Source organism: Chamaea fasciata, unplaced genomic scaffold (assembly GCF_029207755.1).
Source record: "Chamaea fasciata isolate MVZ Bird 193981 ecotype frontalis unplaced genomic scaffold, bChaFas1.0.hap1 SCAF_10, whole genome shotgun sequence".
NCBI lineage: Eukaryota > Metazoa > Chordata > Aves > Passeriformes > Sylviidae > Chamaea > Chamaea fasciata.
In genome coordinates this window covers 27,111,201-27,132,805 of record NW_027094095.1, presented here as the reverse complement: position 1 = coordinate 27,132,805, position 21,605 = coordinate 27,111,201, and the positions used below count along the sequence as shown (strand labels likewise).

Sequence of the window (21,605 nt, the reverse complement as noted above, 5' to 3'; positions counted from 1 at the left end):
CTGGTCCCACTGAAATCCCTCAGGGGCTGCTGCTCGTGCTGCTCTGCTGGTATCTGTGTGTGCACAGACACAAACACACCTTCTACATCCCTCAGTCTGACAGGCCTATTTCACACAATTTTTATTTTGAGCCTATGATTAGAAAAACTCCTTAACTTTGAAAAACAGTAAGAAATGCTCACAGCAACTCCTGTGACTTTTAGTAGCTTCTGTACAGCTGATGGCACAACAGCCCTGAATTTGCTTTATGTGGTAATTTAAGCAATTTAAGCTTAAAATGTTCCCAGGGCAAAAATTAAGGCTATGTCTAACAAGTACATTAAGGCTTATTATGCCTATTAAGCACAGGGAGTCACCCTTGTTGTGACTGCACATTACATTTGAAAGCTGTTCTGGGCAGTGTGCTGATTCCCTAATCAAACCTGCGTGGGAGGTACTTTTTGGTGACATTTAGAAACCCTCAATTACAAAACAACTAGCTAAAAGGGCAAAGAAATATGGGTTTTCCTAAACACAGTGACAGAAAACAAAAACAGACATTGGACATAGGCAAAGAACTGGAACCTGCCTGAACAGAAAAAAACAGAATTGCCTTCTGTTTTATACTTTTAATTCTGTTACTTTGGTGTCTTTGGTGTCTAAAAGACTCAAAATGAATAAATAGCCCAGTATCTGAGGGGGAAACGACCTTGTTATTTGAGGAATCAAAGATTTTGAAATTGCTCAAGAGACAGAAATCAAAGATATTTTGATCTTGCAACATTCAAAATATCGAGTACATCTTGTTGCTTTTAAGTATCTTTAGAATTTAAAAATTAAAGAAGTACTGACTCAAATTTGTATGAAGTTAAAATAACTTAATTTTTTTTTTTCATCTTCCATAAATCTTTTATTGGTGGTTCAAAATGAAGCCCCATTTTGAACGTTTATCTCATGGCTGGCATCCTCCAAGGAAACCAGATGGCAAAACTCATAAATCCTTTCCCTTCTGCTCTTTGACAGTCCCAATCAAGAAAGTTATGAGGCCGGAAGATCAGGTTTATGTCCTGTTGTTATAAAAACATTTTTCTTTATGCATCCGATGTGGTTTCAATTTTCCCCAAGTCCATAGTGGCAAATAGCAGTTTAATGGGATATTATACACAGACAGCTACTAGAAGAACATACACCACATTCTTTACTTGAGTGGGAGGCACCAGTGCATTATCTCACACAAGAGCAGATGAGATCAGAAGCACTTTGGGGTTTTGATGCACAGTACCAGACAGCTACGGAGTTTAAATTTCAAGCACTCACACACAAAAAGATTTCACTCCCAAATGGTAGACAAGGATTTTGTCTTTAACAAGTTGAAGTATAACCACAGACAAAACTGACACAGCAGGTAAATGTTTTAGGCCTCACCTGCAAATGGAAGGTATAATCTGTCTACTGCTTTAATATCAACAGCATGGTTAAACAGTTTTGAAATTCTTTTGATCACTCACCTTAGAAAACCCTCACAAGATGAAAAGAAATCACTATCATTAGTGTTCATGATTTCAAGACTGAAAGCTTGAAATAATTGACAGCTCAAATATGACAGTTAAGATTGTGTTGGTTGTTCCTAAGACTACTGGGAAAATAAAATGTGCAATTAGAGCTCTTTGATTACCTGAAGGGAGTTCAACACTTTACAAATTAGTGCTCCAAACTGAAATATTACTGGAAAATTTTAGTTTGCTTCCCAATAAATATTCCAACATGTTTTGATGAAGAATCTGCAAAACAATTGTGGATGTTTATCTCAATTCATTTCAGTGTATACCAATGCCAGTGAAAACGGCTGTTAAAATCTAAACTTCCCCACAAAAATTCATTCTTTATTAACTTCACCTTTTGTTATAAAATTCTCCCATCAAAATAATTTCAAGATTCACAAGAATCTTCTGAGGAAACAAAGGTGGGGGGGAATGATAAATTAAGAAAAATACAACACAAATGCCAGATTTTATTGAGGTACTGCATTCACATTGGTTTGTGCACTGAACAGTCACATTTGGCTAAAGACAACCATGTTCAAGACATGAAGACACCACACTGAGATGGCACACAGGAAAAGCTTAAAATAAAGCTTGGTAAACATGGTGTGCCAAATTCTGCTCTGCTTGACAACTGTGATATCTCACTGGAATTGCACAGGGTAGAGACAACTTGCATGAGAATGACTGACAGCAGTAGCTGACGTGCAAATCAAAACACACAACTTCTCAGTACAGCAACCACACACAAACACATCCTGGCACAGCTTCAGATTGGCCTCTGGTAATCGACAGTGCTTGTAAGAGCCGGGAAACACCTCTGGAAGAGTGAGTCAGGTTCTCGTGGCTTACAGTCACAGTCCATCCCTGTGGCTCAGGAAATCTCTTGAAGCCACTTGGCTCTGTCAACAGCTTGTTTTGGTGGGGCCTTTGTGGAGGATGCAGCTCTGTATCTGCAAAATACCAATAACAGTTATGAGTTAGACTGAACAGGGGATGATTTTTTTTTCCTACAAAAAATCCAGAAGAAACCACACAACTCAATCCATTTGACTGGCATGACTTCTTTCCGAGTATCTCATTATATTCTGAGTCTCTGTCTTGTGAAGAACTGCACCCCTAAAGGGTATTACTCCAGCTATGACACACCAAGTGCCTCCTCTGGGGGAGTTTGTGGATGGGTAACTCTGCCGCTGCTCCTCTACTGGGCAAATGAAGATTTCCCCTTGCATGTGATGAAGGCCCACACACAGTGGTGCTGAAACAAAACAAAAAAGGTTTTGTAGATAAAGACAGACATCCATCTAACATTTCTATGCAGTGCCCTTTGGAAGATGCACCACTAATATCTACATCAAACCACGCATTTCATTTCTTTTTAATGATACTCACAACGTGTGCCTTTAACCCTGAAAGACACCTGAATATATTTCAAACTACACCTGAGGAATTTCTATACAAATAAATTGCTCTACTGCTCATTAAAGCAGGATTAATTCTGAGGTAAAACACAACAGCTGCTGGTACAGATGGGTTTAGAAGCAAATGCTTGTCTAGATATGCAAAAAAATGGACATGCACTGAAGTCTGGCTGGACAATTTCAGCTAACTCAGCTACTGACAAGTTCTGAAGCATGAAATCTCTTGGACTCAAGGCAGATGGCAACTAGCAGCAAGAGCATCCTAACCAGCAAAAAACATCACTTCAATACTGGTTCACTGAGAGGAATGATGCTCATCTGAATTATCAGTGATACATTTTGTAGATTCTAGATTATTTTCTGCTGAAGACTCTGAGGATGCTTACACATTCCTGATGAGCTTAAATAAAAACCTGGGACATACACGTAAACTTAGATTTGTACCCTTCCCCAGCACTGCCATCTGGCTGACAGCAGCGTGCCCTGGGAGCTGAGGAGGCAAACCCCACGCTGGGGTGTGTCAAACACCAACAAACAACCAGCTGCTCAGAGGAAAGGATTATCCTGCTATATTGAACCTTGGTGCAGCCTCACTGTCAATGCAGAGTGCGGTTCTGGGTTCCACAATTTAAGAAGGATGTTAAGGTACTACAAAAGCATCCAGAAGAGACCAACAAAGCTGGAGAAAGGGCTGGAAGGACAGGTGGAAGGACTGTCCCATGAGCAGTGCCTAAGGACTTTGGGCTTGTCTAGTTCAGGGATAAGGAGGATGAGGGGTGACCTCACTGCTCTGTCCAGCTTCCTGAGGAGGGGAATGTGGAGAGAATGGTGGCCCTGACACAGGTTGCCCAGAGAAGCTGTGGATGCCCCATTTCTTGAAGTGTTCAAGGCCAGATGGGATGGAGCTCTGAGCAACCTGGTCTTCTGGAAGGTGTCCCTGCCTGTGACAGCAGGATTGGAACTAGATGATACTGATGGTCCCTTCCAACCCAAACCATGCTGTGATTCTCTGATCTCTTCTCCCTGGTATCCAGTGAAAGGATTCATGGGGATGGTTCAAAGCTGCACCAGAGGAGGTTTAGACTGGACATTAGGAAGCATTTCTTTACTATTTAGTCAGCTTCTTTAGTTATACTTGAGGATTTAGTTTCTCCTTTTTAACTAAAGTACTTTGATTTTTATTGTATTTCACTTTTTTTGTTTTATTTCAGAACATTTCTCATAGGCACTGAGATAATTCTGAAAGGTAGTTTTAGGCCCAGTCTTGCAACCCCTATCAGGGTGGTGTCATTCAAAAGTTTTATTCATGTGCTCTTTACAACTTCAGCCAAGCTCTTACTACTTATCTGGGATAATGTACCAGACACTTTCCAAGACATCCTTCTTCCCTCCAAAAATGAGCTTGAGAATGAGTCACTGAAAATTTCTCTTTGACTGCATTTTCCCAATGATCTGTAATCATAGCCACTTGTTCCCACTTACCTGATAGGCAAAATTACCTTAAAGAGAGAAATTAGATTGGTTTGTCATGATCTGTCTTCACAAAATCTGTGTCAGATTTTTCTTGTGCATAGCTCAACTATTTAATCATTTAATGTATTATCACTCTAAGAAGCAATGCCTTCATCTGCCTAGTTCCTCTCCTTTCCCTTTGTAAAGCTCAGATCTGTGTTTGCCCTTTTGCTGGAAAAGAGCAGGCAAACAAGCTTGAATTGTACGCTGAACTACACCAGGCACAAGGGGTCCTGTTCCTAATTAAAACTCAGTGAACTTGGCAGAGGAAAATATGCCTGCTAAAGGAAATCTAATTGGCACCTGTAGCTTTCTCCCAGCAGTAGAAATTTGTAGCCACTGATGGACTCTCTGGCTTAATGCTGCACTGTGAAGTGGCTCCCCATGACAGGTGTGGGTATGAAATCTCCAACAAGCACATGTGAAAAGCAGGGGATAAAAAACAGTGAGAGACCTGGAATTTCTACTAACACTGAGCCATATTATGTGTTGAAGTTCAGAAAAGATCCTCACCTCCTTTTCCATTCTGAATCAGGAAGCAAAAAGGCTCACAGGCTAAGGACACAGTTTTCCAGGATTTAGCTCAAAATGAGGTCCTTCCTGGATTTAGCTCCAATTGAGTCTTCACTACAATGCCAACCTCATTTTGGCAACAACAAAAAAAAAAAGGGTAATTCATCCACAAGAAAAGCTTCCAGGTTTTTTTGTCTTTATATAATGTAGGCATTCAAACCCTACCCGAGTCCTTTGCAGCTGCCTCTCTCCCTGTAAGCAACAGTGGGTTAGCAGACACCCTATAAACATCAGCCTCTCTACCAGGACAGAAAAGGAGGCAAACAGAAGCCTGAGGAAACAACAGCCTCATGGCCTTCAGAAAGCAATGCCACATTCACAGAGCTCAGCTCATCTCAGTGCTTGGTGCCTGCCTCAGATATTTTTGTATTTTCTCACTACAGACGGCTTTCTGACTACAGGATCCATTTTAGTCTTTCCATGGCATTTTTCTCCCACAAGCCATTTCATTTGCAGCAGCAGAAAAAAAAAAAAACCAAACGTGTGGAGGTGGTTAGGAGTTTTGAAATGAGTTTTGTTACACTTCAGTGTTTTTATACAGACAAGGAGCCAAAATCAACTTGTTATGCTGATAAAGAGCTCTGAGAAAGACACATTTGCACTTGGGATGCACAGTGTGGCTTTTCTTAAGGGTACAACAGAAAATACATGAAACAGGAAACTCTTGACTCATTTATTTTCCTGCCCATGTAAAAACAACTGCTGAGCAAACAGGACCACTTATTTTTCTTGTGACAGACATTGCTGATCTGCAGCTATTCTCACATTCTGTGGCTGTTGAGCCATGAGCCTTCACCCCCTGCAGAAAGTAAAATGCATGTTTCATGCCATCTGAAGTCCTTTGCATTATTCATAAATTCCTCTTAAGTCTGAAGTACCACTTGTATGTAGTGGGGTACATTTTAAACACTGTTCTGCATGGTCTGTGCCATAGGCAGTTTGACTTTTACACATGATTTCAGCATAAAAATCAACTTTCTTGCAAGATAACCCTCTCCAGTTCTGTAGCAGAATTTACCTGGCAGTCATTCCCACATCCCCATGATGCAATGGAAGACTAAACTGCCCACCAGAAACTTCACTGCTTTCACCCTTTGTTACACAGGAGCCTTTCTGGCAATTCTTCACTAAAGAAATTCTTTTGGTAAGTTACAGTGTCTGCCTCCTTAGTAAGCTCTGGTGCACCCAGGACAGCTCAGGGAAAGGACAATAACAGCGTAAGGGGAATTTAATCTTGTCTGGCACGTAACCATGATGGAGTATCCATGTGCCAGTAAATCTAGAAGAGATTTGTCTGGGGAAGGACTCTGTCCAAGTCTCTGCAGATACATCCCAGTGCAAGGACAGCATCAGGGCAGTGTATAAATAAATCAGTCAGAGACAGTTTGCTTTTCAGAAAGTTAAAAACCCACATAAATAATCATTTTATAAAATCCATGTAAAACAGAGTAGAGAGGATACAAATACAACAGAATAAGATGAAAATAAATGTTCTCACGGTACCTCTTTTCTTCACAACGTTGGTAGAATCCATTCAGTGTCTCTGTCTTTAACATACAGAACTCCCTCTGGCCTCACTGTCTGTGAAACAAAGGCATTTTTAGAAGAATTAATAGCATTGTTCTGCCATCAGTTGCAAGTAGTAATACATAGATATGCCCAGTGCACTAGAGAAACCACAGTTCCTGGAATCTTCTACAATTTTTAGACAGATCAAATCCATTCCACTTTGCATTCCTGGGCCTCAGGGAGGCTGCAGTTATTAACTTACTTGTGCTAAAAAGGAATAAACATCAAAGTGAAGAGCAGTTTGTGGTAGCAGCACTGTGGTATAAGATGGGCTTGTAGCAGGAAATCAGAAAGTCTCCTGAAATAAATTACATTAAAATTTTCCCATATTCAAGAAAAAAGACCAGAAATCTTAAACTTTCATATCTCTCCAAACGCAATCAGTCACTGTTGCTTTCAGTACACCTTCATCCAGTGACCCCAAAGCTCTGAGAGTGTGTGGGGAGGTTCACAATATTTCTTTGCAAGTGTTTTACCCATGTTTTATAGAAAGAATTAAGAGATGACAGGAGCACATAAAACTATTTTTAGTTAAGCATTTTGCCAATTTCCAAAAAAAATCTTTAGTTCTGGCATCTCCCACCTTTTGAGCATTTGGTTTTGAAGATTAATAGCATTTGAATATTGTTTTTCAGAGCACAACTTCATAGGTAAACGTAAGTAAAGGTTAAAAATCCACCTGCTAACTGATACAGACACCTGCTTGGAAATCTTTTGATTCAGTGCAGGTAACTCGAGTTTGCCCAACTGATCAGAATAACTAAGGAAAAGGCAGCCTGCAGTGGATCACTGCAGGAAGGGAGGAGAGAAATACTCTGCCAGTTTCCACTGATCCCTGCTGACAGCTGAGAAAACAAAGCTCTAGAAGAAAAGACTTTCCTAAATGCACTTTCAACTTAATTTATTTTCTTTCTTACCTGATATTCATTCTTTCATTTCCTTCCCAATTTCCTCATTCTGTTTCCAGTTCTTATTTTCTGCTACTATGCTTCCCATGCCCATCCCCATACCCAGGAATAACAAGTCAGATTTGGAGTCTCTCCTCCCTTTTCTCTGCCCTAAATCTCAAACCTGCACATGATTCCCCCTCTGCTAGGCTCCCTCTCCATCTCTCTCCCCAAGCAGCAGGCTCCTGCTCCCCAGCCCACCCACAGCTCCACGTCCTGGCCCCCAGGACATTCTCCATCCCCTCTGGCATCGCTGCCTCCCTGCTCTACCACTCTCAATTCCATCAGTCCCACCTCTCTTCCAAAAGCTCCCAGCAGCATTCAGCCCCTCGCAGTTTTCTCCTTTATCTGCCAGCTCCAAAGCCTCTCCCTGCTTTATCCTGTCATCTAATTCTCCTTATGGAGCTCATCAATCTTCCTCCCAGGCCTCCCTGAATTTCCCATTACCCTTTAGTTCAACACTGTCTTTGACATCATTTTCCACTTTCCCGAGTGTGAGACAACCCAAAGAGACAGAAAATATAAACTTAACTGGGCAGGGTACTTCACTCCAAGCCAGTGTGTGGAGAAGGGATTGAAAAGCAGGTTCCCTATATCCAAAAAGGGATGAAAAGTTGAGAATGCTAATATTTTAATTTAATAAGAAACTGAAGCAAAGCAGATTGGGAAAGAGGAATTATTTGTTATTTAGGCGTTATGAAAGCTGCATTTTATTTTTTTCTTGTTTGAATTGAAAAAACGGCAGTTTGGTTTCAAAAATGCAAAAATGAGATTTGATAGTTTAGCGATTAAAAACTGTACAACAGCATTTAAGCTAAGATCTTAGTTGAAAACAACTGAGTTATTTCAGCTGGGAAAAAAACAAACTCAAAAAGAAGAAAAAAGAATTCTTATCAGTTACAGAGGAAGGCACTTTATTTTTGCAGCCTACAGCAGCTAAGGGTGTATTTGTAGAAAACTGACTCTTAATGAGCTGCAAAAATCTCACTGCTACAAGAAAGTCTGGGAAATTTAAAAGCTAAGGAGTCCAATAAAGACATTTCAAATTTTAATCTTTTCTAGTGATGTACCCTTCCACTAAATTTGAATTCCCAGCTTCAAAATGGAAATTTTCTTCATTTCCTAATATACATAAATATATATAAAGAAAGAAAAAAAAAGAGTATTTTGGTTTTTTAAACAGTTGAGCCCATTTGGTTGATTTTTCCCCATACAGAAATCTGAGGTAGATGACTGGCAAAGATAAAAGTAGCCTAACGGGGGACAATTTTAAGCCAGCTACAAGAACACTATACAAATGAAATTACTCCTAAACCTAGAAGGCAAAATTATGAATGTACACTCCAAAAGCCAAGCAGTGCATCTGAATTCAGACGGCAGCTATCTGCTTTCAAAACCAATAGTCAGATAATTGTACTGAGCTAAGAAGGACAATGTGTGAGACTTCCGTGCTTTTTCATCAAAATACCTGAATATTTCATATATTTGAATCTCTCCCCATGAGGAATCTTTAATTAAGGAGAGAAATAGGGACAGGAAAGTCATCTGGCTATTTTTCAAGCTGTGTTTTTCCTTATTATGAAATGAAACCATGAACTTTTGCATATTGTGATATCACTGCTTTGCAAGAACAAGGAATTAATAACTTCTATTAAAGCACATTTCACCCAGCACTTATGATTAATTTACAAGGCCACAATTCTTTCACACTCTGACCCAAAGGTCCCTGCTGTCTGACTCTGAAGGCATTACAGGGATCTTTCTGTGCTAAGTTTTAAGGGAAAAGTATTAGTTACCATCATAAAATGTAATTTGCTATTCATGCTTTGCAGTGGTATGGAACACTTGACCTCAAAGGTCTTTCCAGACCTGGCAGAAATACTGGGGTAACTCAGAAAATGTGTTTAAAAACTGTTTGGGTCACCACCTCTTCCATCTCTGATGGCAAAGCCCATTCTCAGGGGCCAGCAGAGATGATCACTCCTCTCTCATCAGCTGCCTGGTCAAAGCAAGTGTATGTGCACCTTTCCCAGAGCCAAGATGTGCCTCTGGATTTCCCCTTTTCTGCCCGATTACCACTCTTATCCTGATGATTATGCAATATTTACTCAGTCCTCTTTATCTCTTGCACTGTGGGGATGTTCCAGCATTTTTCACTCGGCCTTAACAAAACATTTAAATCCTGTGACTTCCTAGCTCCCCACATTTTGAAGGGGATAAACCTTTTGCACAAAGGGAAGTTTTTAGTTAGAAGATGAACAAAGCATATGACCAAATTCCCTTTCACCTTGAATAAATACATCATGTTTGTATATTCAGGGCTTGGATTTCTTTGAGGCCTTTTTTTTACTAGTTACAGGTCTCCAGCCTTCAAATGGGAGAAACAAAAACATCTACAATGAGTTCAATAACAAACACTTTCTCTTGGAAAGAGCTTAACAAGCAACTGAAATGCAGAATCTTCATTTGTATGTGTTTGCCTGCACATACTGTCTTGCATATTATGGATCAACTCTGCACTCTACAAATAGAAATGTCTAACTCCAGTAGCATTTAAGTAGTTCTTCCTTGTCTATACCAGTGGCTGAGCTCCTTTTTCCTGAAATTCAATGCTCAGATTGAAATGAAATGTACATTTTTGCTAGAGCTAAAACATCCTTAACTCAAGAATCCAATCTGTAATACTCAGTGCTGATGCTGTGGAAGATCTGTGCTGATGCTATGGAAGACCATATGATTAAGGCTAAACAGAGGCAAATTCCAGTTGATATGCCTTTTGTAGAATCACAGACTTTAATAAAGGGCTTCATATTCAGTTTATTGTTAGATTTATCATCCATCTTGAGATCATTTCTGTAAAAATTCAACCACTTCACTTCTGTATTTAGGAGATCCTGGATAAGCCTGCAGAACAATGACCAACTTTTGCTATTATGAGAGGTAGGAAAGGCATAAAATAACCAATTGTATGTTTAATGAGATATGAAACTCCAACTGAGCTGATGTATTATGGGTGAAATTGAAGATAATAAAAATACTGCTTTCAAAAATGAGTGCTGAGTGCTCCAGGGATGCAGATGTTGCACAACAACTAAAGTGTGACACAGCCTTCATCTAAAGGCAAAATTATGCTAGTTCAGAAAAAGCTGTTTTGAACTGAGTTCATACTTAAAACTCACAGTCCTCAGGCCTGCAGCTTTCTGAAGCCTCTAAAAACTGTTTTAATTTTTAAATTTGTTTTTATTGCTTATGCATGATAATCCTGCACTCTCAGAACTGAAAGACGAGGAGAGAGGCTGCTTTTATTTTCCCCAGGGCTGCAAGCAGCTAACCAGCCATCTCATCAGACACTCAGCCCTTGCAAGACTACCATGCCAAAGAAAGCCAAGGATGACGAAGGCAAGCATTCAGGCTTGTCAGTGAAATCCTAGAACATTTCCAAAGATCTCTCAACCTTGGCAAAGCAACTGGCTTTCAATTTCCAGCAACCCACCTCACCGTCAACCAAAGCTATGTGAATTTGGGTGTGAAATAACTGTCATTTGAAGCAGCCAAAGAAGCAGAATAAGAAAAGCAAAAAACACTAGATGAAAGCAGTCAAAACCATGTTTAAATACAAAGGAATTTGTCCAAGCAAAGCTCCAAACCACACGGGAGATGGCTGAGAAAAAGCAAAAATCCCTCAGCTTCCTGGCCTTGTGAGGTTTGGAATTGTGACTTGGAATGCTACAGGAATGCTGGGTCATCAGTGGAATGCTGTTCACCTCATGATAGGAAGAGAGGAACAACCTTTGCTACCCAAGCAGGATGTGGGTTTGCAGCAGGGTTTGAGTCCGTATGGAAAGATGGAATTGTTTGGCAGCAGTGATGCCGTAGCCCGGCCTCCTTCCCAGCTCCCCACATGCCAAACATGTCTGGCACAAAAACAAAAGGCATGAGAAATCCAGCACTGCTGTCCTGGCAGTGGATAAAGAGCTGGTGCCATAGCAGGAAGACCTGAGGGAAGAAGTTAAACAGCAACACTGTTTACGTTCAAAAACATAATGCCAGTTTATAATTAAAACACAACCATCTTGTAGAAGAGCACAAGAGCATTTTGTTCATCCCACCCAAGAGTTTATTTAGGCTGTTCCAGCTAGCAGGTCTTAATTCCACTCTCTCTCCAGGTCAAGTGTGAGGTTTGCAATTTGCAGATGAGTAGCAGTTTGCTGAATGTGTGATTTCAGCAGCTTGCTCACCTCATACAGGTACAAAGGGGGGCTTTGCAGCTCTACAGCTCTATGAACCACATTTAAACCAAAGCCTGTATTCTCTGGACAACAAAATTAGACATAGGAAGCTTGATATGGAGTGGACTGTGTTAACTAGACACTCAGGAGGGGGCTTGTGGGGTGCTCTATAATAGGCTATAATTACAGTAACTCGTTGGTCATTTACTGCCATGCAGGTATAGAGGCATTTCAAAATAACAAGTAAAAAGAAAATTGGAGCTGAGGGGACTTGTTTCTAAGAATTATTCCTCTTTTTCAACTTGCTGAACTTCCAATGCCTAAATAAGTGCAACATTCCTTTTATTTCCTACAACTTAACTGATTGAACTGCTGAAGCAGTTCATTTAAATATTTAAGAACTCCCAAGACAAAGGGTGAAATTTATCACATCCCATCTTGCCAAGGAGACTTGCAGTCAGATTTCACAAATGTAGTGAACTGGAGCAGCAGCAGGAGCAGCAATTTCCCTGTGTGAGTGGGTTAGTGCTGACTATATGCACTGTTCCCTGCAGGCATCTGCCAACACAGTCTGAGAACAAAGATATGGAAGGCTGCTACTGAAACAGAGTTTTAGACTTTAAGGTCTGGATCCTATGTCAGGAAGAAAGGGAAAAAAAAAAAGAATGACCTCTCTCTGTCACAAGAAAATACACTTAAAATCTTTCCTGAGATTCATATTCCTAGAATGAATCACTACTATACGTTTATGTACACTTGGCAGGAAATCCAGGGCAACTGAGTCAGTAAGTCTCTTTCTGATAAAGGGGCTAATTTACCCTCACTCAGTATTGCAAACTTTTACATTCTTCCTACCACTAAATAAATATACTGAGCTCGTCCTAAATGTTCTGAGTTTGGTGCAGATTTCACAGAGCAGGCTAAACAGCAGGACAGCTTGATTACATCTTGACATTCCCATCAGAAAGAAAACACACACAGTTGGGTTCCTCCACATCCATTTAAAGACAGAGTAAGGCTTTTCCTCTGCAGGTGTTAATGCACATCAGTAGCAACCAGTCTTACCTGTCATCTGTAAGCTCAAACCAGTATCCAGTTTGCTGCGTGGCTTGGTGCTGATAAACAAGTAACAGAGAACACACACAGTGATGATGAAAGCAAAGAGGACCACTGCTGCTATTGACAGGCCCACGAGTGCTCCAACACTGTAAGAGAGAAAAACAAAAAAAATAAATGTACAAACAGCCTGGGGTACCCATTAAAACAACGGTCAAGATGATGTCTGGATTTTACTTGTACTCAGGCATGGGAGTAACTCTGTATTTTACAGTAAAGAGAAGTTTAGAGCTCAACACTTCAATTGCACTAACTGCAGTTATTTCACTGCCCCCAGAAAGGTCAATGTCGTTACACAGCAGTTGAACATCTGGCCCTCAGTGACATTTCATGCATATTACTCCTGAGTCTGACTTAAAGTGTATTCATGAAAATCAGAAATAACTTAATGCAGTAACTGATACCAGCGAGATCAAAAAGTTCTTCAGTGCACACACAGAGAGGGATTCTAGGGCTCCAGGCAGCTCAAACAACATGACTATTAAAGCTGGATTTTCAGTCTGAAATGCCATTTTTATAGTATAAAAAATCATGCAATCCATGTTATTCAATTCTGTTAGCAGCTCTGCAGAGCAGGGTGAAGTACTGAGATCACTGTTGTGCCTTTGCATTAATGAAATAAATCTCCAGTCAAGACTGGAGAAATTCTCCCATGATCTTTGCCACAGTAAAAGGAAAACTAAAGCTGAATTAGTTTATTCACAATATCAAAGGCATCAAAGAAGCAGGAATAAATGACTCTGGAGGCCAAACATAGAGTACTTTACGTAGATTTTATCAAGGTGCTATTCTGCAGGATAAAAGCTACTTTATACATCTCCCATAGGCATACAGTGAGACAGTATATGGATACACAGAAATCTCTCCTGATTTCCAACCCTTATTTTTGAGTCTTTTCCTAACATAAAATTCTCATGATGAAATAAAGGACCCAATGTAACACAGTCTAGCTATCATTTCCTACACTCTTCTGGGCCATTTGATGCCTTCCATGTTCCATCCTCTATTCTACAGTCCATGACAAAGATCCTGACTTCTGGTGAAATTAAACACCAGCCGTTTGGTCACAGATGAGGAGTCTGAGGACTGAGAACCCTTATATTACTGCTCTGATATATTTACAATTTTGACAGATGTCAAAAGGACAGAAGAGAGATGAATGTCTTGAATTCTACAAGATCCATCCTCTAGTCACAGAAACACCTTTATATATCACTGCTATCAGGGAGAAGCCAACTCTACGACAGCCTTGCAGGAAGAGAAGAAGAATTGTGCCCCAGGATGTTTTTATGAATTTTACATTCTAGATACTGCAAAGCTTCTCTACAAGCTCCCACAGCACCAGCATACAGATATATCCACAGGAGAAACTCTTAAAAAATCAGCAGGATGAGAACAGCAGATATGGCTGTGACTTTCAGATGTGGTTTTCATTAGTTACTGGTCAGGTTCAGTAATGAAGTGTGGACAACATTTAGCCCCATGCATAGCTAAAATAATTTCTTATCAGAAAAATGGATATGGAAAGAACAGCTTTACTCTTCTGAAGATTTTTCATGGTATTTATTATCTGCATTAAATAGGCTATCCTTATGTGTTTGTGCATAAATGCACATACTAAACAAATTTTTCCTCATTGCTTTTTGGCTCAAAAAACCCCCAAAAAACCCACAAAAGAAAACAAAAACAAAAACAAAAACAAAAACAAACTTGCAGGCAAGCAGTATTCTGCTTATTATGGAATCTGAATATGACCTACACTCAGAGATGTCACCTGGCTTCTGGCCTTATTTTTGCATTTGCACTTGGAACACCTTGACCCAAATAGACAAACAGAAGAAATACACATTACAGAAGGGTGAATAGCCATAGAACCATGTGATGCAAACAAGGCTCTCCAGAAACAGTTATTAGTGCTTTTTTTTGTCATGACAGTACAAGCCTTGTTGTAAGATTCCATTTAAATTCCAGTCCACACTGCAGGACTAAGAAGGTGGCTCACCATTATCCAAACATTAAGCAGAGTCAGCTGCCTTAAAATGAAATAGATCAAGTACATATTAATGATTATATACTTTTCTATTCAGACATCTGTTACTTCTTGGTTGTAGCTCTCCTCCATGCAGTTGTAGAAGATGTCCTGAACAATACAGTTGTGTAGTGCACAGCACAATGCCTCTTCAGTATCACTACACAACTTGTGTGAGACGCTTTGGGAGTTACAAAAGGCAAAGGCAAGAAAAACCTAAGGAACCCTCCAGGTCAAAGACTCCTCATAGGTTATGTGCTACAAGAAATGTTTCTCATGCTCCAGCAGCAACATAAGAAGACCTCACCAGCATCACAAAACCAAACAGATACTCTGATTCCACTTCCTGAATGAATCAGGAATCAGGACAATTTGTACTTACTCTTTTTAAACACACAATGTTTCAATACCAGATTGTTCTCAAACTGCTGAAGCCGTCAACCCACAGAGAAAGTATAATTACGTTCTATAAGAATTATTTTGGTTAAAGTTTGGGGATGGAGGGTTGTTTCTTAATTTATCTAATTCAGAGAAATTGAATATGTCTTCCGCAGCACTGAATTCTGACATTTCTTTAACAGAACACAATCTTTTCTTTCTTTTTCTTCTAGTTGAAGCTGTAATCAGAAACAACATACCAAATAGCCATGATCACTGACCACTTTAACAATTACACTCCTCTGAAAATAAAGAGAACCTTACAGCATGTCATCTAGATTCTACAGCAATTACCATGGTGCTGCATATCTGCTTTAAAAAGCCCTTGCTAAAAGCATTTTGCCACCTTCCATTTTTCACCTTGAACACTGTCTGAAGGCCACCCAGCAGTCACATGGTAACAGTCTACAGGTCTCCCGGTGAGTCTTTGAGATCAATCTTCTGACAGCAGAGACACTAAACTAGCAAATTAGTAAGTCCCTCTTGCCCACAGCTGTGGCTTCATTAGTGAGCGAAACCCCCTGCATTAACAATCCACTCAACCCCAAAGCAAGGATCTGGCATAAAGGTGGCAGTGAAGGCCTAGGGTAACCCCGACACGCACAATGTTAAGTTTGATAGGAGATCCAAATAGAACTCTCCCAAGTTATTTTCCACATAAGGACAGAGCCATATCCCACACTTCACTGCTGTTACATTGAGTGCCACATCCAGGCCTGCAGCACAGCCAAAGGCTCCACTCAGCAAAGAGGCTCCACTCTGCCAACAGCCTCCCCAGGCTGTGTCCAGAGAGCTGCTGAGTTGGTCTGTCGACTTGCCTGTCAGTGGATGCTCAGCATCACACACCTACAGTTCTTTTTAGTTCACAAAATCAGTCCATCCACACCATCAAAAGCCAGGGAAAATTTAAATATTGGCTAAGCAGAGGCAGTATTGCCCACTGATGGACTAAAAGGAAGCTCATGAGTCACCCGGATCCGAGTAAATCAAATGTTCCCAATGCCATTGTTGCAGTGACGTGTTGTTCAGAGTATTTGCAAAGCACACAGATAAATATTCTTGAGAGACTGGAAGAATGGGCATAGAGAAACAAAAGACTTGCTATTTTGGAAAGGCAAAACAGATGCCTGGAGGTTGGTACAGCCAAGCAAAGCTTGCCTTCAAGTATTAGGCCACCATGGCTCTATGGGTATTCATTAAGAAGGCATTTTGAGTAAAATCTCTATGTGGCTTGACAGAATTTTAATCAAATATGTATTATTACATGCAACTTAAAAGATACAGCTTTGGAATGGATATTAGAATTCTATTTGATACTGAAAGATGCCATTATAAAAATAAAACTTCACAGAAGAGTGACAAAAAGAAACACAAAATATTTTAGAACAAAGAGAAACAAAAAGGCTGACTGAACATAATGGCTGCAGTTCAGTACAAATATCACACGTTCAGCATTTCTCCCCTTCCACTCAGCTTGGGAGGTAAAGCAGATGTGATAACGGCATGTGCATGCACAGCACACTGCTCTGGAGGCTGAGCTGCTCAGTATTTGGCTCATTGGTGTTCTATAGCATCTGTTTTGTGGATTCAAAACTGAATAACTTCCTGATGAATTCTGCCTTTTCCTAATGTTGCCTTCCCTGTTCCCAACTGTAAGAGACAGCAAAATGCATCCTTCCCTCTTCTTTGAGGAATTAAGTCTTTCAAGATCTATGATTAAAAAAAGAGAACTATATTATTTTATTTTAAATACCAGCAAAACAAAAGTACAAGTCAGAAATTAATATTATTAATTACATACAGAAAAAAATAATATTAGTAATTATATATAATAAATTCTGCAGAAAATGTGAAATGTGTCAGAGTTGTTCAATGATCTATTATTTATGATTGTCCAGCAGCTCCCAGTAAAGCAGGTGTTAGGATGTTGTCAAATATCACAGTTTTTGCAGAAGTAGGAAAGGAAAACAGGGTTCCATGTTGCTAAGGGATAGGGCAGTGTCTAGTTCTAAACATAGTACAGGCAGTAGAGATTTGGCAAGAGAAAAGAAGAGCACAGGCCTGCAAGAAACTATTGCTTCAGGTTGCCAAGGCTGCTGGCTTCTCCATGAACTGCTTCTGTCAGAGCTGGATGCCAACAGGTCTGGCCACGTCCCTCCCACAGCAGGAAAAACACAGTGAAATGCGCAACAGTTTCCTGAAATTCTACCTAGTGTGCCACCAAACTGAAGTAACCCCTGAGGTATCACCAACCACTCGTGGTGCAGTCAGTCACTGCTTTCAAACATCTGGGGGGAGTCAAGCAAATGAAGATGTAGGAAAAGAACCCCAAAGTTCCGGAGTGCAGCAAAACCTAAAACAGTTCCCCCGTCAGCCTCCCAGTCCTTCCCCTTCCATCTCCAGACTCACCTTGGCTGGTTTGCCTAACTCCTGTTTAGTTTTAAATCTTAAGGGTTTCAAGTCTTAAAAGAGCATCCTGAAGGGCTGAAAGAAGCATTTTAAGGATTATTTTATCATATGGCTGTTACCAACCAATATCAGTACCAGCCTAGTGATCACCAAAATATTCTGAGAGGCCAGAAAATGTTATTTTTATTTTTTCTTTAAACTCCTGATTGAAATGTCATGTGAAAATGTACAGCTTTCAAAATGATGTAATATTATAATGTTTCCAGTGTATTAATAACTAAAAACTATTCTATTTCTTACTGAAAACACTTAAAGGAAGTAGTTCAATTCTAACCACTCAGTAACTTTGCTTAGAAAGGCAAAATGTATTTATTCACCTATTTCCTACAATGAATATAGTCATTTATGGTCGTTGAGCACAACTTAAACTCCACAAATGGCAATTTCTGAGTCCTTTTAGCAGCTTAGGGCTACAGTAGAAAGAAGAAAAACATTTCTTAATTTTCAAAGTTTGGGCTCAAATTTCTGACTTAGGTGAAGGCTAAGCACTTCTTGGATCCTACAATATCTTTTTAAAGGAAGAGCTTTCAGAGAGGTATTTCATTAAAGCCCCTCCTGGAATTCAGTTCTTGGAAGTGGTTTTGAAATGATCAAGCTTTAAGAGTCTTCACTACAACATCCAGATGAGATGTTCTGATGCAATCCTTATTCCTTCAGTTCTTCTGCCATCTTGAGAAGGTTTACTGTGATTGAAACAGTCAAAGGCTATGCAAAAATACAACATTAAAACAGTTTGAGGATTTGATAGCAGAAGTGTGAAAAAGGACACTTGAAGATGTCCTCTCACATCAGAGAAATCAAGTAATTGTGTGTCAGTCTCAGCAGTGGATGACTGGGAGATCCCCACAATCAACCCACTCTTCACACCAGACAAAGCAGATTTTAAATAATAATACATTAAATATTAGATGAAATAAAATAGCAAGTCCACAGTACTGGATAGCATTAACTCAGGAGCCCTGAGGGAATTCCCGTGTGGAACTGGAGAGCTGCTGGCCGAGGTGCTGAAGGGCTCTGGTCGCACAGTGCTGAATCTGAGCCTGGCTGTGATTACCCAAACTCACCCACCCCAAATAGGAGGGACAGGTCCTCTGATGGTAAAGCCTCTACCCCCAACCATGCTCTACCCACAGGGAGCTGCTGGCACTTGTAGCTTCCCGACACAAAGTCTTTAATGAAGGGATCAGCATCAGGATGGGGGGAAAACACTGCCTTTTTAACCTGCCGGAGTCTATGAAGTGTCAATATGCAGATGGATAAAAGAACCCAGCAGACAAGAGTTAGATGTCTCAAAAAGCCTTTGGACAAAGCCCTGTACTAAAAGTGGGGTTAAAAAGACTGAACTTACATAGGATTAGGGAAAGGTTTTGCTATAAATTTAAGGCTGCTTAAAAGCATAAGGAGCGAAGTGCAAGGCTTAAGTGGTCTCTTTTCAATGTAAAGAAAAGTCACTGAGACTGATTTTTATTCATATCTTCATCTATGACCTGGTGAAGAAGGAAATCTGAGTTTCTGATCATCCTGAGCCCCACAAGCAATCAAATTCTGAGGGCACAGAATGCTACAGGACTTGCAGAAAACTAAGTGAACAGGCAAAAGTGATGTACATGTGTTTCAGGGTACATAGTGTAACAAGCCTACATAGCAATAAACTCAGAGCAGGCAGTTCTGAACTTGGGAAAAGTTTTAGAGTCTTCAGTGACAGCTCACTGGAATCATGGAATCAATGTGAACTGGCAGACAAAGACATCAACACTTTGGCCACCAACAGAATGGATTTTGAGAGAGAGACTGGAGGCAACATCTGGCCACTCTGTAGAACCTTGCCACACCCACACCTTGGGCATGCAGCTCCAGATTATGCGCCTCCAAGATCAGCCCTGTGAAGGGAAAAACAGTACGGATGAGATGCAACCAAAACGATCAGCATGTAGCATCTGCCTCAACGATAATCCAAAAGCTGCTCAGTTTGGAAAGGTGAAAGCTGAGAATAGATACACCAAATGCTCACATTTTAAACACTGTGCATAAACTGAACCGGCAATTGCTGTCCACCAAATCTCACAATCATAATACTAGAGGGCACTCAGGAAAAATAGCAGGGAACAGCATAAAACAGGTAAAAGGATCTATCTTCAAACAGCAGGTAGTGACTGCTGCCACCAGGGCTGCAGAAGCAGACAGCATAAGCAAGCCCAGAAGGGGATTTGATAAAATCAAGGAGGGTAACAAGTCCATGATAAACAGAGAGGAAGCCCCATGCAGAGGTGTACTAACATCCTGACACTGCCAGAGTGGATGCTGTGGAGCCCGCGGGGAATCAGGCACAGAAAGCAGCCGGGCTGGCTGAGTGCAGCTCCTCCTGCCGCTGCTGGAGATCCAGCCAGAGCTAGGCAGATCCCTGCACTATCCCGGGAGCGCACCAGGCTCATTATCCGCCCCTTCCAAGTGGAAAGTTACGTAGTGATTTATCTTACATGGAAAAGTAGCTCAAGTCACTGGGAACTTTATGGCACGCAGCATCTTAACGCGCCCAGGCCCCGAGACAGCCGCTCCCCTCACGCCCATAGCGCGGGAGACGCTCCGGATGCTCTGCCAGAGCACCGAGCGCTTCCCAGCGCCTCCTTACCAAGACCACGAGTTATTTCCTTCAGAAACTACCCTGGCACGAGCAAGAATCTCTCTGGGCTGAAGATGCAGCTCTACCGCTACTCTCGGCGGGATAAAGGCAGCCAGAAAGTGCCCGGCTTACAAGTACCTCACACACACCCGAGCCGAGCTCGGGCGAACACGCGTCTCCCGCCCGGAGCCGCCACCCCGGCAGGCACCGCCGCTCCCCTACCTGAGCCACCACATGTAGCTGTGCTCGTACGGGAAGAAGCTGTGGGGGTCATCGCAGCAGTACTTGACGTCCTGGAAGCCGCAGCAGAACACGGCGCGGGCGTCACCGCCCGCCCGCGGGCAGCTGAACCCGCTCACCAGCACCTTGTCGGCGTTGAGGTAACTGCTGCACTCGGCGCTCATGGCGCGGCCGCCCGCCCGCCCGCTCGCCCGCTGCCCGCCCGGCGCCTGGGCTCGGCGGTAGCCGGGCGGGAGGCGAGGCGAGGCGAGGCGAGGCGAGGCGAGGCGAGGCGAGGCGAGGCGAGGCGAGGCGGCTGTGGCGGGCGGAGCCGGGCGGGCAGGGGGCTGCGCTGGCGGCGGGACCGCCGCGCCCACCGGCCCCGGGGCCGCCACACGGCGGGAGCCGCCCGCGCCCTCAGCGCGGGCAGGGGAGGGCGGGAGGACGCCCTGAGAAGCCGGCCCGCCCCGGGCTGCGATTCAAAGGCTGGGGCACGGCTGTCCCTCAGGGATGGGTCCCGTGTGGAGGAGAGCTTTCAGGGGTCCGTCCTTACCCGTCACCTGGGTGGGGTCTCAGGTCAGGCTAAACAGGGAGAGCATGTGGGGAGGGGTCAGCCTTTTGTAGGGCTCAGGCCCCCTTGGCTTGATGAGGGGGAGGAAAGCTCAAGCTCAAAACCAGGCTCAACACTTAAAGATTCACTGCACAAAGTGAGAGGATGAATGACAGTGGTGTGCCTGGTGCAAAGACTCCGGAAAAGGGGAGATCCGGAGAAATCAATGAGTGTTTGATATCAGCAAAGAAAAAGGCTAGATGACGATGAGATTTTGTGAGATGTAACTTCATCACTTGAGTTGTTCTGAAGAAATCAGAAATAAGCAGATCAATCATTTTCATGATAGAATTGAGGATTGACTTATTTGAAATGTGTACAGGAAAATGATCT

General features: G+C 41.9%; 1 protein-coding gene across 2 annotated transcripts; it reads right to left on the bottom strand.

The window, feature by feature from the left end:
- Nucleotides 1-1,874: 1,874 nt before the first annotated feature.
- SHISAL2A (shisa like 2A) lies at nucleotides 1,875-20,847 on the bottom strand. 2 transcript variants are annotated; one of them, XM_066191934.1, is made up of 4 exons: nucleotides 20,666-20,847; nucleotides 12,837-12,976; nucleotides 6,530-6,607; nucleotides 1,875-2,473 (listed from the first exon to the last, which is right to left on the bottom strand). In XM_066191934.1, exons 1-3 carry the CDS (start codon nucleotides 20,845-20,847, stop codon nucleotides 6,576-6,578), a joined length of 354 nt encoding a protein of 117 aa, XP_066048031.1. In that variant the 3' UTR covers nucleotides 1,875-2,473; nucleotides 6,530-6,575. The 2 variants fall into 2 exon arrangements, with proteins under 2 accessions (XP_066048031.1, XP_066048032.1); XM_066191935.1 differs by lacking the exon at nucleotides 1,875-2,473 and adding an exon at nucleotides 5,760-5,825.
- Between the last annotated feature and the right edge of the window lie 758 nt (nucleotides 20,848-21,605).